The sequence below is a fragment of the Coregonus clupeaformis genome, chromosome 7 (genome assembly GCF_020615455.1).
Source record: "Coregonus clupeaformis isolate EN_2021a chromosome 7, ASM2061545v1, whole genome shotgun sequence".
NCBI classification, from domain to species: Eukaryota; Metazoa; Chordata; class Actinopteri; order Salmoniformes; family Salmonidae; genus Coregonus; species Coregonus clupeaformis.
In genome coordinates, this window is record NC_059198.1 from 42,617,437 (window position 1) to 42,629,813 (window position 12,377).

At 42.7% G+C, this 12,377-nt stretch overlaps 1 protein-coding gene across 14 annotated transcripts in view; it reads right to left on the bottom strand.

Moving 5' to 3' along the window:
- The window catches only part of LOC121569218 (LIM zinc-binding domain-containing Nebulette), a 148,715-nt gene that overhangs the window by 20,487 nt on the left and 115,851 nt on the right, over positions 1-12,377 (bottom strand). For 12 of the 14 annotated variants that reach the window (XM_041879989.2, XM_041879988.2, XM_041879996.2 and 9 more), the window contains 21 exons: positions 11,196-11,306; positions 10,881-10,988; positions 9,952-10,062; positions 9,320-9,430; positions 8,840-8,947; positions 8,091-8,201; positions 7,843-7,953; positions 7,599-7,709; positions 7,070-7,174; positions 6,711-6,821; positions 6,497-6,607; positions 6,092-6,199; positions 5,594-5,704; positions 5,317-5,427; positions 5,036-5,146; positions 4,498-4,608; positions 4,254-4,364; positions 4,021-4,131; positions 3,599-3,706; positions 3,234-3,344; positions 1,425-1,535 (listed from right to left, as the gene is read on the bottom strand). The exons of the other annotated variants lie outside the window; for them this stretch is intronic. In XM_041879989.2, the coding sequence (XP_041735923.2) occupies positions 1,425-1,535; positions 3,234-3,344; positions 3,599-3,706; positions 4,021-4,131; positions 4,254-4,364; positions 4,498-4,608; positions 5,036-5,146; positions 5,317-5,427; positions 5,594-5,704; positions 6,092-6,199; positions 6,497-6,607; positions 6,711-6,821; positions 7,070-7,174; positions 7,599-7,709; positions 7,843-7,953; positions 8,091-8,201; positions 8,840-8,947; positions 9,320-9,430; positions 9,952-10,062; positions 10,881-10,988; positions 11,196-11,306 (2,313 nt within the window). The remainder of the gene's footprint in view (positions 1-1,424; positions 1,536-3,233; positions 3,345-3,598; positions 3,707-4,020; positions 4,132-4,253; positions 4,365-4,497; positions 4,609-5,035; positions 5,147-5,316; positions 5,428-5,593; positions 5,705-6,091; positions 6,200-6,496; positions 6,608-6,710; positions 6,822-7,069; positions 7,175-7,598; positions 7,710-7,842; positions 7,954-8,090; positions 8,202-8,839; positions 8,948-9,319; positions 9,431-9,951; positions 10,063-10,880; positions 10,989-11,195; positions 11,307-12,377) is intronic. 14 annotated transcript variants of the gene reach the window in all.

Consider the following 12,377-nt stretch of genomic DNA (forward strand, 5'->3'; position numbering starts at 1 on the left):
ATATTCAACGTGCTGACTACACGAGACCCTGGAACGGATACATCACCCACCCACAGTACACGAGATTCCCATCTGAGCGTGAATCATTTAGCAGGAGGAGCCCCTGTAATGTTAACAATATGCGGCTAAAGAATAACCGCTCGTTATCCAGGTACCTCTGGTATGAACCAGTCACAGGGCACTGAGAGGTGATGGGCGCCAGTGTTATAGCTATTTGGGAAATGGATCGATGGAAGAATAGATCAAGTGGGACGTGGAGAACTACAAATGGGAATAAAATACTAAGCATATATTTATCACCTCAAACCTCTGATCGGTGTTAGGGAGACACGATGCACCCAAACACCAAATTGCTACACACTTCTCTGGAGAGAGGCTTTCCACAGCGGACAGTGGGGAGGTATGCATTCTCGGCACGCACACGCGGACGCACGCACGGATGCACACACACAGAGCAGTTTACAGTGCCCATGTCTAGAAGCCATGGGACAGAGAGCGGACAGAGACAGAGAGCGGACTGAGACAGACAGAGACAGAGAGCGGAAAGAGACAGAGAGCGGAAAGAGACAGACGGAAACAGACAGAGACACAGAGAGACAGACAGAGACAGAGAGAGACAGACAGAGACAGAGACATAGAGCGGACTGAGACAGACAGAGACAGAGAGCGGAAAGAGACAGACGGAAACAGACAGAGACACAGAGAGACAGACAGAGACAGAGAGAGACAGACAGAGACAGAGACAGAGAGCGGACTGAGACAGACAGAGACAGAGAGAGAGAGAGAAACTGAGCCAGACAGAGACAGAGAGTGGACTGAGACAGAGACAGACAGAGACAGAGACAGAGAAAGACAGAGACAGACAGAGACAGTGAAAGACTGAGACAGACAGAGACAGAGACAGAGACAGACAGAGAGCAGACTGAGCCAGACAGAGAGCAGACTGAGCCAGACAAGAGACCAGACTGAGCCAGACAGAGATCAGACTGAATGAGACAGAGACAGACAGAGAGAGAAAGACCGAGACAGACAGAGACCAGACAGAGGGGGTGTGTCTGTGTCTGGGCCAGTGGGTCTGCCTGCAGGGCAGTAGACATCACAGCTGTTCCCGTCAGCCTCACGCCTGGCTGGGCACCTTGATACCCACTCCCCTGTCCAATCCATTGGCACTGAAGACTAATAGGGGTAAGGGATTGGTGGGGCAGCGTGTGTGTGTGTTCCACTCATATTACAGGGCATTCCACCTGGACTACTATATGAGCACTGATCCATCACATAGCTATGCTATCCTCATTTAGCAGGTGGCTCAGACTTGATGATATTCAGGTATATCATAGCATCAAGGGTCAAGCATACAGCTGGACACAACTAAACCTGACAGAAACATGGACTACAGCTGGGGGACCAGATACTGGCATGCTTACATCACTCTGGTGCTTGGCCACCTCTTTAGCGAATGCAGTCTCAATGGTCTGGGGCATCTGTGAGTACAGACTGTGGCCCGTGTCCTTCCTACCCTCTTCTTTGTAGCTTTTCTGAAACAAGAAGGGAACCTCGTTGCACATACTGTTTGTCAATATTTATTATAAACAACACACGCACGCACACACACAGTTCCTTCGGAAAGTACTCAGACCCCTTGACCTTTTCCACATTTTGTTACGTTACAGCCTTAATCTAAAATTGATTTAAAAAATATATATATCCTCAGCAATCTACACTCAATACTCCATAAGGACAAAGCAAAAACAGGTATTAACAAATAAAAAAAATAAAAAATAAATAAATAAAAAAACGTATTTAGATAAGTATTCAGACCCTTTGCTATGAGACTCAAAATTGAGCTCAGGTGAATCCTGTTGCCATTGATCATCCTTAAGATGTTTCTACAACTTGATTGGAGTCCACCTGTGGTAAATTCAATTGATTGGACATGATTTGGAAAGGCACACACCTGTCTATATAAGGTCCCACAGTGGACAGTGCATGTCAGAGCAAAAACCAAGCCATGAGGTCGAAATAATTGTCCGTAGAGCTCCGAGACAGGATGGTGTCGAGGCACAGATCTGGAGAAGGGAACCAAAAAAATTATGCAGCATTGAAGGTCCCAAAGAACACAGTGGCCTCCATCATTCTTAAATGGAAGAAGTTTGGAACCACCAAGACACTTCCTAGAGCTGGCCGCCCGGCCAAACTGAGCAATCGGGGGAGAAGGGCCTTCGTCAGGGAGGTGACCAAGAACCTGATGGTCACTCTGACAGAGCTCTAGAGTTCCTCTGTGGAGATGGGAGAACCTTCCAGAAGGACAACCATCTCTGCAGCACTCTACCAATCAGGCCTTTATGGTAGAGTGGACAGACGGAAGCCACTCCTCAGTAAAAGGCACATGACAGCCCGCTTGGAGTTTTCCAAAAGGCACCTAAAGACTCTCAGACCATGAGAAACAAGATTCTCTGGTCTGATGAAACCAAAATTACACTCTTTGGCCTGAATGATAAGCGTCACGTCTGGAGGAAACCTGGCACCATCCCTACGGTGAAGCATGGTGGTGGCAGCATCATGCTGTGGGGGTGTTTTTCAGCGGCAGGGACTGGGAGACTAGTCAGGTTCGAGGGAAAGATTAATGGCGCAAAATACAGAGAGATCCTTGATGAAAACCTGCTCCAGAGCGCTCAGGTCCTCAGACTGGGGCGAAGGTTCACCTTCCAACAGGACAACGACACTAAGCACACAGCCAAGACAACGCAGGAGTGGCTTCAGGACAAGTCTCTGAATGTCCTTGAGTAGCCCAGCCAGAGCCCGGAACTTGAACCCAATCGAACATCTCTGGAGAGACCTGAAAATAACTGTGCAGCAACGCTCCCCATCCAACCTGACAGAGCTTGAGAGGATCTGCAGAGAAGAAAAGGAGAAACTCCCCAAATACAGGTGTGCCAAGCTTGTAGCGTCATACCCAAGAAGACTCGAGTCTGTAATCGATGCCAAAGGTGCTTCAACAAAGTACTGATTAAAGGGACTGAATATTTATGTAAATGTAATATTTCAGTTTTTTATTAGCAAACATTTCTAAAAACCTGTTTTTGCTCTGTCATTATGGTGTATTGTGTGTAGATTGATGAGGGGAAAAAACTATTTAATCAATTTAAGAATATGGCTGTAACGTAACAAAATGTGGGAAAAGTCAAGGGGTCTGAATACTTTCCGAATGCACTGTATACACACACACAGTATACCTGGCTGTAGAGCTGGGAGAGCTCTTTGGCATGCTGGATCTCACTGGTCTGGGGCATGAGGGAGTACAGAGAGTTGGCCATCTCCTTTTTCCCAGCTTCTTTGTATTTACTCTGAAAACAACAACAACAACATTGTCTCTGATGATCTTTCCTCTCAACTCCACCAAGAACCCATCTAGAATAAATCAGCTTGAGAGAAAACTCAGAGTATAGAAGCAACAACTGGAATATTTTAGCTATTTGATGCTGGCTGCAGTAGTTGATACGGTAAGTCTATGACTAACATAGAGCCATTCCGCATGAGTGTGATTGAAGCTGCTGGTTTTTCATCATACAGTTAGTAGAACAACCCTGTGTGCCATTACCTGAGACATTTCTTCAGACATTTCTTTAGCAAACTTAGTCTCCATGGTTTCAGGCAGTAGTGCGTACAAGCAATTGGAATGTTCCTGGGTGTCACTTTTGTAATTTTGCTGAAAAGCAAAAAGGATACCCCCCCAAAAACCCAACGAGAATGTTTGAAATATATATACCATTCTATGTATATATTTTTCAAGAACACACACATTAAAATAAACAGTACATATGATCTGAAAATGCATATATTACACAGCATATATTTTCTTCATATTTTTTTTCTCAAAAATATACCATGTATATATTTTTCTAATAGAAATACACACAAAGAGAAATATACACTATATATGATTTTAAAATGCATGTACAACACGTATACTGCATACACTCACAGTCAAAACATATTTACACACGTGCGTGCATAGTTTACCTCGCTCTGCATTTCTGAAATCTGTTTGGCAAACTCGATCTCCTTTGTCCCTGGCAGCTGGGAGAAGATGCTGCTGGCTATCGCCTGTTTACCTTTCTGTTTGTATTTATTCTGAAAAAACAAAACAAGAGCTGCAATGACTAAGCAGTTCAGAACAAAACTGCCATTTTGATCTTGTATCAATCCATTATCATAGCCTATTGTATTACAGCAACATCCATCCATCCACCCACCTCACTCTGCAGTTCTGTCACTGTTTTAGCAAACTGAATCTCAGTGGTTTCCGGAAGCTGAGAGTACAGGCAGGTTAAACTCTCCTTCTTACCGCCTTCTTTGTACTTATTCTGGAGAAGAAGAGGGTGTGTGTGTATGCTTCAGTTGAAATGAAAAACGATTTACAACTGCTGTTCTTATTGGGAATGCTACTTTTGTACAATGGAGGACACCTGAGACTGATAACATTGTTGATTTGTCTACCTCACTCTGTAACAGATAAGCCTCTTTGGCATGCTGGGTCTCCATAGTCTTTGGTAACAGGGCGTAGAGACAACTGGAGGCCTCTTTCTTCCCTGCTTCCTTATATTTAGTCTGTGACGCAATGGAAACAATCATGTTGTTATTTCTGAATTTCCTTGTCAGCACACTAACTGTTATCAAATAGAGATGATATCTACCATATCTACTTATCAGCTGTGTTTGCCAACTCCGGTCCTCCAGTACCCCCAACAGCACACATTTATGTTGTAGCCCTGGACAAACTCAACTGATTCAACTAATTGAAGGCTTAATGATTAGTTGACAAGTTGAATCAGGTGTGCTTGTCTGGGGCTACAACAAAAAATGTGTACTGTTGGGGGTACTGGAGGACCGGAGTTGGGAAATACTGCCATACAGTATAGTCATTGGAACTGGCATGAACATAACTTTTGTCTGTAATTATTATATTTCAGTGTACTTGAGACAGCAACTAAATAGAAAGGAAGTGGCAAAACAATCAAGAGTGTCCAAGTCTAACCTCACTCTGAAGTTCGGACACAGCCTTCACAAACTGGGTCTGTTTGGTCTCTGGTAGTTGAGAGTAAATGCAGGTAGAGATACTCTTCTTACCTTCCTGTTTGTACTTGTTCTAGGACACCATTGGGAAGAAACACAGTATTGGACTCAGTTTGACTTTTGGATTTAGACACTGGTGATCTGTAGAGAGTGTTGTTAGTCAGGTGTTATTGGGGGTAATCAATAATAAAAAGGTTCACTGTCATTAGTGTCAGAAGGAAGCTTTGGGTGTTTCTTCTTTACCCCGCTCTGTAGGTCAGAGACTTTGGCAGCAAACTGGGTCTCTGTAGTCTGGGGGAGCTGAGAGTACAGACTACTGGACTGGGTCAGTTTTACACTCTCTTTGTACTTGTTCTGGAAAGACAACAAATTGGAAGCCTCATTAAGACCTAGGATGATATTTTCACTTCAAATGCTTAGCACAGCATTTATTTCAAAATGAGTAAGTATGGTTAAAAACACCGCCTTTATGTGTATCTTAGAATTGGTAGAATATAATATGAGGCACATAGACCTTTACCTCACTCTGTAACAGAGAAACCTCTTTGGCGTGCTGGGTCTCCAAAGTCTCTGGTAAGGTGGAGTAGAGAGAAGTGGAGGCCTCTTTCTTCCCTGCCTCCTTGTATTTAGACTAGAAGACAAAATACAACATGATATTATCTCACATAATAGGTAACGGATAGATAATTTCTTATTTCAACATTGACATATAACTTATGAATTATAATGTGCTGAATAAAATGTTATTATTTTCAAAGTTAGTCAACGACTTGCTGAATGCATTTCCCGCAATAAACATTGTCACTGTATCTTATCACTGTCTCTTATCACTTATTAAGAAAGAAGAGAGGCATGCTTATCAATAGGGCAGGTTGTCTACGTCTATTTAAGAGAGGAGATAGAGGAGGCATTCGAAGTCATCTGCTGTGATACCATGCAGGAGTAGTGTTAGTGAAGCTGCTGGTTTGTCATCATACAGTTAGTAGAACAACCCTGTGAGCCCCACCTGAGACATTACCTGAGACATTTCTTGAGACATTTCTTTAGCAAACTTGGTCTCCATGGTTTCAGGCAGTAGTGCGTACAAGCAATTGGACAGTTCCTGGGTGTCGCTTTTGTAATTTTGCTGGAAGGTACAGAAAGTGTTGACAGAAATTAACACTAAATCAATTATTAATGAGTGAATGCAAACAAACACAAACAAATGATTCCTATAGTAACATCATCAATATGAAGAACTACATGCACACACACACACAACATAATTATATATATATTTCTTTGTGAGTGTTTCAGCTATACATTAGATGGAGTATTTTACAACACATAACTTTGTGGAACAGGTAAAAAATAGACATATTCTACATTGACTGATCAAAGTGAAATAGTAAAGTAATCTGAGCAACAACAAAAAAAACTTTACCTCACTTCGGAATTCTGATTGCTGCTTGGCAAATTGTGTGTCCGCTGTTTCTGGCAGCAAGGAATAAAGGTTGTTGGAAAGCTCCTTTTTACCGTCCTCTTTGTATTTCACCTGAAAGCATATCTCTTTGATTTCTGTGGATCTGGGTAATGTGTCTTTTAAATGGTTGTTTTTGCAAAAGGCTTGGTGGCATAAGTTTTTCAAGATGCCTTACCTCACTATAAATATCACAGTGCTCTTTGGCTAGTTGGGTCTCTGCCGTTTCTGGAAGCAGGGAGTACAGAGAACTGGAGGTATCCTTTTTGCCACCTTGCTTGTATTTCAGCTAGAGAACGGAAAACAACATCTATGGTGATCATGATGATTACGATCAGAAAACATATTTATTCTGAGGGATACTAGAGGATCTGAATAGCTGAATATATCTATATGAGGCATAACGTCTTAATGTATGGAATACTGTATCAGTGTAATAAACTATACCTTAACCATATTTGTACACTACATATTAAAGGATACTGTATATAAGTGTATATGTTACGGTAAATGTGTAAAAGTACACTGTTACTCTACCTCACTCTGTAGCAGAGAAACCTCTTTGGCGTGCTGGGTCTCCATGGTCTCTGGTAAGGTGGCGTAGAGAGACACCTGCTTCTTTACTGCCTCCTTATACTTTTTCTAAAACACAAAGTTATGTTTTTTTGGTTTAGTTTACAAGGTCTGCTACATCTTTACCTTCTCCCTAAAAGTTTCCTACTCAAATCTTGAAAAAGTAAGTTACATTTGACGTAGACCATCCGTCATGGTCTACATAACATTGTCATAATCATGACATAACAGATGTCTTAAACAATCATGACAGTTCATGTCAGCTTATTAAAACGTACCTTACACTGACATTACACAATACATTTGTTTGCTAAGCCATTTAGTTGGTATAAACATTGTTTGTGTCGTAACACTGTAAAGTCAGTTGTCATAAGCCGACACCAGCTGTCATGACTGTATTCATAATCTGTTGGGCTAGATAAAACATGACAGTGTTGTTTCGCCAATGATGAAGGGTTCTAATGTTACCAAAAACTATTATCTAAAGTCTTACCTCACTCTGGAGATCGGAAACGGCTTTCACAAACTGTGTCTCCTTGGTCTCTGCTAGTTGAGAATAAATGCTTATCGAAAGACTCCTTTTCCCGTCTTCCTTATACTTGTTCTGATGGACATAAAAAACATTACACTTGTTCCTTCAGATGATGTAACCAAATGATGACATGGATTGCATTGGTGCAAATAAGCCTAGTAGACAGAGTCACAGTAAGATGATTTGAAGAGTTCTAGCTAGATACCTCACTTTGGAGCTCTGTAAGCTCTCGGGCAAACTGGATCTCTAATGTGTCAGGAAGTTGAGAATACAAGGAGGTTGACATGTCCTTTTTGCCTCCCTCTTTATAGTTATTCTGAAAACAGAGCAAAAGTACTGAATGTTGTAAAAGCTAATTATCAGCCAATAAAAGGCATGATGTAAAAAAGCATTGGTAGCATATAAAGCACTTGAATCCAGACCCCATGAATTATGTGTGTGTGTGTGACTCACCTCGCTCTGTAGCTGGGAGGCCTCTTTGGCGTGCTGGGTCTCCAAAGTCTCAGGTAAGGTGGAGTAGAGAGAAGTGGAGAACTGCTGCTTGCCTGCCTCCTTGTACTTGGCCTGCCGCACACGCACGCGCACACGCAGCGCGCACCCCCCCCCCACACACACACACACACACACACACACACACACAGAGACACACACAGGCAGACACAGAAAACGGGTCAAAATACAAATCAATCCTCACAATCTAGAAGTAAGACAAACATACCACATCCTCCTTTGAGGGCTGATTTGTTGGTCATTCATTTGCAAATCTCAGTTCTAGAGTCAGTGGCAATTATTGTCTGCGATCCTGACATTCACTGTCATTGGTGGTTGTTATCAGTTCCATACAAATGGGCCTCAACTGTCCATCCTCCCTCTAAGTGTCTCCTCTTATCTCTCAACCTGCCTATTTAAACTGACCCCCACAGCCCAAGCCAATACCCTACCACCAAAATAGACTGTTCAACTTAGTCTCTGTTTAAAGTCTGTTTTTATAAGGTCTCCATTGATGGCTATATTTCTTCCCCTATCCAAACTTCACCATAACATTCTAATATCCTACAACTCCTTTATTAACTGTTTGCAATGCAGTAGTTTTGACTTAGCTGGCCATGAAAAGCAAACGACATTTCAGAACAACAGCTTAGTTTGTGTGAGTGAAGCTGTTCTTTTTATCACACAGTTTAAAACAACTCTGTGAGCCCCACCTGAGACATTTCTTGAGTCATTTCTTTTGCGAACTTGGTCTCCATGGTTTCAGGGAGTAGTGCGTACAAGGTATTGGGCAGTTCCTCGATGTCTCTTTTGTACTTTAACTGGAAAAGTACAAAACATATTGCCCAAAATGAAAGAGCAAGTCATTTTTGGTATTGAGAAATTGAAAGGTTGTTTATTTCCCACGGGGGGTATAAAAAATAATGTATGCACTAACTGTAAGTCGCTCTGGATAAGAGCGTCTGCTAAATGACTAAAATGTAAATGTAAATGTTAAATTAACAAAATTTGACATGGAAATACATCAAAGAAATTTCTAAATAATTTCAGAATAGTAACATTGTTTTGTGACGTTCGTAAAGAGAGGAAACAAATTCACAAGAACCTGACACACGCATCAATTTTTTTTGCAAACAAGAGACTAAACTAGAAAAAGTAAAATCGTTGATTTAGTGGTAAAACAGTTGCTGTACCTCACTCTGTATTTCTGACATCTGTTTGGCAAACTGAGTGTCTGTTGTTTCCGGGAGCAGAGAATAGAGGCTTGAGGAAATACCTTCTTTACCCTCCTTTTTATACTTGACCTACAACAAAAATAAGTCATAATGCATGTTTCATGTCCCTATTTCAATAGACAAAGAGTATGCATGTAAATGCTTCTTTCTAGTCAATTCATTAAATTGTTCATGAGTAAAATGGAGGGGGGGGGGGACATGAGAGGAGGCAGAATCCACAGTATTTGGCTGTTGTGTTGGCATGACTGTGGGGCCTCCTGTAGCTCAGTTAATAATAATAATAATAATATGCCATTTAGCAGACGCTTTTATCCAAAGCGACTTACAGTCATGCGTGCATACATTTTTGTGTATGGGTGGTCCCGGGGATCGAACCCACTACCTTGGCGTTACAAGCGCCGTGCTCTACCAGTTGAGCTACAGAGGACCACAGTTGGTAGAGCATGGCGCTTGCAACGCCAGGGTTGTGAGTTTGATTCCCACGGGGGGCCAGTATGAAAAATGTATGCACTCACTAAAACTGTAAGTCGCTCTGGATAAGAGCGTCTGCTAAATGAATAAAAAATTAAAAAGACTATAATATATTGTACCTCGCTCAGCATCTCAGAGAGCTCTTTGGCTAAATGAGTCTCTGCCGTCTCGGGGAGAACAGAATAAAGAGAACTGGACATCTCCCTTTTCCCGTCATCCTTGTATTTGAGCTGGAAAAGAGGAAGCAAAATCATCTATTTTTTACAGCATTTCTAGCTACAACACAATATTGAATTATCACAATTTAAATGTAATTAAACATTATAATTTTCACTTACTTAGTCATTAGAAAGAGTCTAGGACTAAAGGGCGAATCCTAACTTCTACTGAAGTCGAATTTTCACTTAGCCTCCCACTGATGGGTTAGCTGACAACGTCATGAAAACGATGCACACGCTTCAATGGGGCAGAAGTCCGTATGTTGTTGTGATTCTGGGTGGCCAGATAGCTAGCAACAATGACAAGAAACTGCCATGTGGGGAATCATAAGTGTCTCATTTCAGCTGGTTTTATCTTGTTCTTGATACCATGTCTTGTTTTATTTTGAGGTGTTTTGACTGATTTCATGTCAATGCTAATAATTAGCATTGACATGAAATCAGTGAAAACATCTCAAAATAAAACATGGTATCAAATCAAGAACAAGATATTATGACCAAAATTCGCAAGCTAGCTAACCAACAACTGTAACAATGTATTTGAGAGACAACAAGTGCTCATTGTGCAAATGTATTTATGTTTTCAATAAACATTGGAGAATAAATATATTTGACATGTTGTCAACAAACTAAGACAACCCCGTCTGTTTTGCCCCCTGTCGGTTTTGTTGCTAAACAACCAACCAACCAATCAATGCATGAAGAAGAGAAACTAATAGGAAGTTAGGGTTCGCCCCTAGAGTAAGTGCTTATTTCATTAGCCGTGCGACTGATGAAGCAGAGATGTCCTATAAGTGTGGTGAGGGGACGTCAGTGTTACTGTACTGCACCTGGCTCTGGAGCTGGGAGACCTGCTTGGCATGTTGGATCTCCATAGTCTCTGGCATCACAGAATAGAGAGACTTTGCCTTATTCTTCCCTGCCTTCTTGTACTTAGTCTGAAAGAAAATAATTCAAACCAATGCAGATAAACAACATATACTGTAATTGACTTCACCTCCATATCAGAAGTTTAACTTTGGCAACAGCCATAACATCTGGAAATTGCTTTTCTCACAAACATTGTCATTGAAGTATGAAAATCTATATGAACTTTGGGTGAAATGTTCCCCAAAAGAGAAAGGAATACCGTCCGCTCTTCTCACCTGACTTTGCAGTTCAGACACATTTTTGACAAATTGGGTCTCCATGGTATCTGCTAGAACGGAATGGACGCTTTGGGACATACCCTTCCTCCCACTCTGTTTGTACTTGAGCTAAAGAAAAGACAATGAATCGATGATAGATTTTGACATTAACTTAAAATTATACTTCCACAAATGACACTGTCATGAGCCCTCTCACTCCACCGGGTTACCACCTTAATTGGTTTCCACTATCTTCCACTCTGCTCACCTCCCTCTCTCTACTCAGCCTAACTAGCTCCACCTGTCCCTGCTCTGCTCGGCTCTAATTACTCTGCCAGCTGCGCTGCATTACCCACTAACCTCTCCCAGTATTTAAGGCCCTGTCTTTCAGCTCTCCGGTGTCAGATCGTCTGCAAAGCTCACACCCGGAACCTGTTTGCTCGCGCTTCTGGCTCACCCTGGTTTTGTGACCCCGGACCTGCCTGTTTATTGGATACTCTTCTGCCTCAGGAGATCCAGACCTGCTTCTGCCATTACGACTCCTGACTACTCTTCATTCCCGGTAACTCTGACCAGCCTTCTGCCTTGCTACTACGTATTTTGGATTTCCCTTGAACTGTACTGCTGCCTGGTTTCATTCCGCCTCGTTGTGTCTGTGTTTCCTCCCCCCAGGACTTCTGGACCACCAACCACCGGCGTCATCGGACGCATCGCTGCCACTGGGGGAGGCACAGACCCAGCACATCGGACCGGGATAACCCCTGGAGCCTTCACTCACTCCCTACATCCCTTTCCCCTTAAGTTTAAATAAACTTTCTGGTGTGACGCAATTGTGGTCCTCTTGTCGTCTGTCTGAACCGTGACAGTACGATCTGACCATCATGGACCCAGCGCACACTTCCCCGACATGGAAACCGAAGAACCTGAGCAACCCACCGCCATGCTACGCCTGGAACACACTGAGAGAGAGCTAGGCCGCATGAGCGGCGACATCACCTCTCTGCTTCAGGCCGGCTACCAACAGCATCAGCAGTTCCAGCAGCACCAGCAGCAGTCCCAGCAGCAGCAACAACAACTCGCCATGATCATTCAACTCTCACCAACCTGACCCCAGCCAGTCTGCCCACCAGCCCTGCCCCCGAGTTACCTGCCCCGGTCATTGCAGCCGCTGCTCGGAACCCAAGATTGGAAACCCCGAGC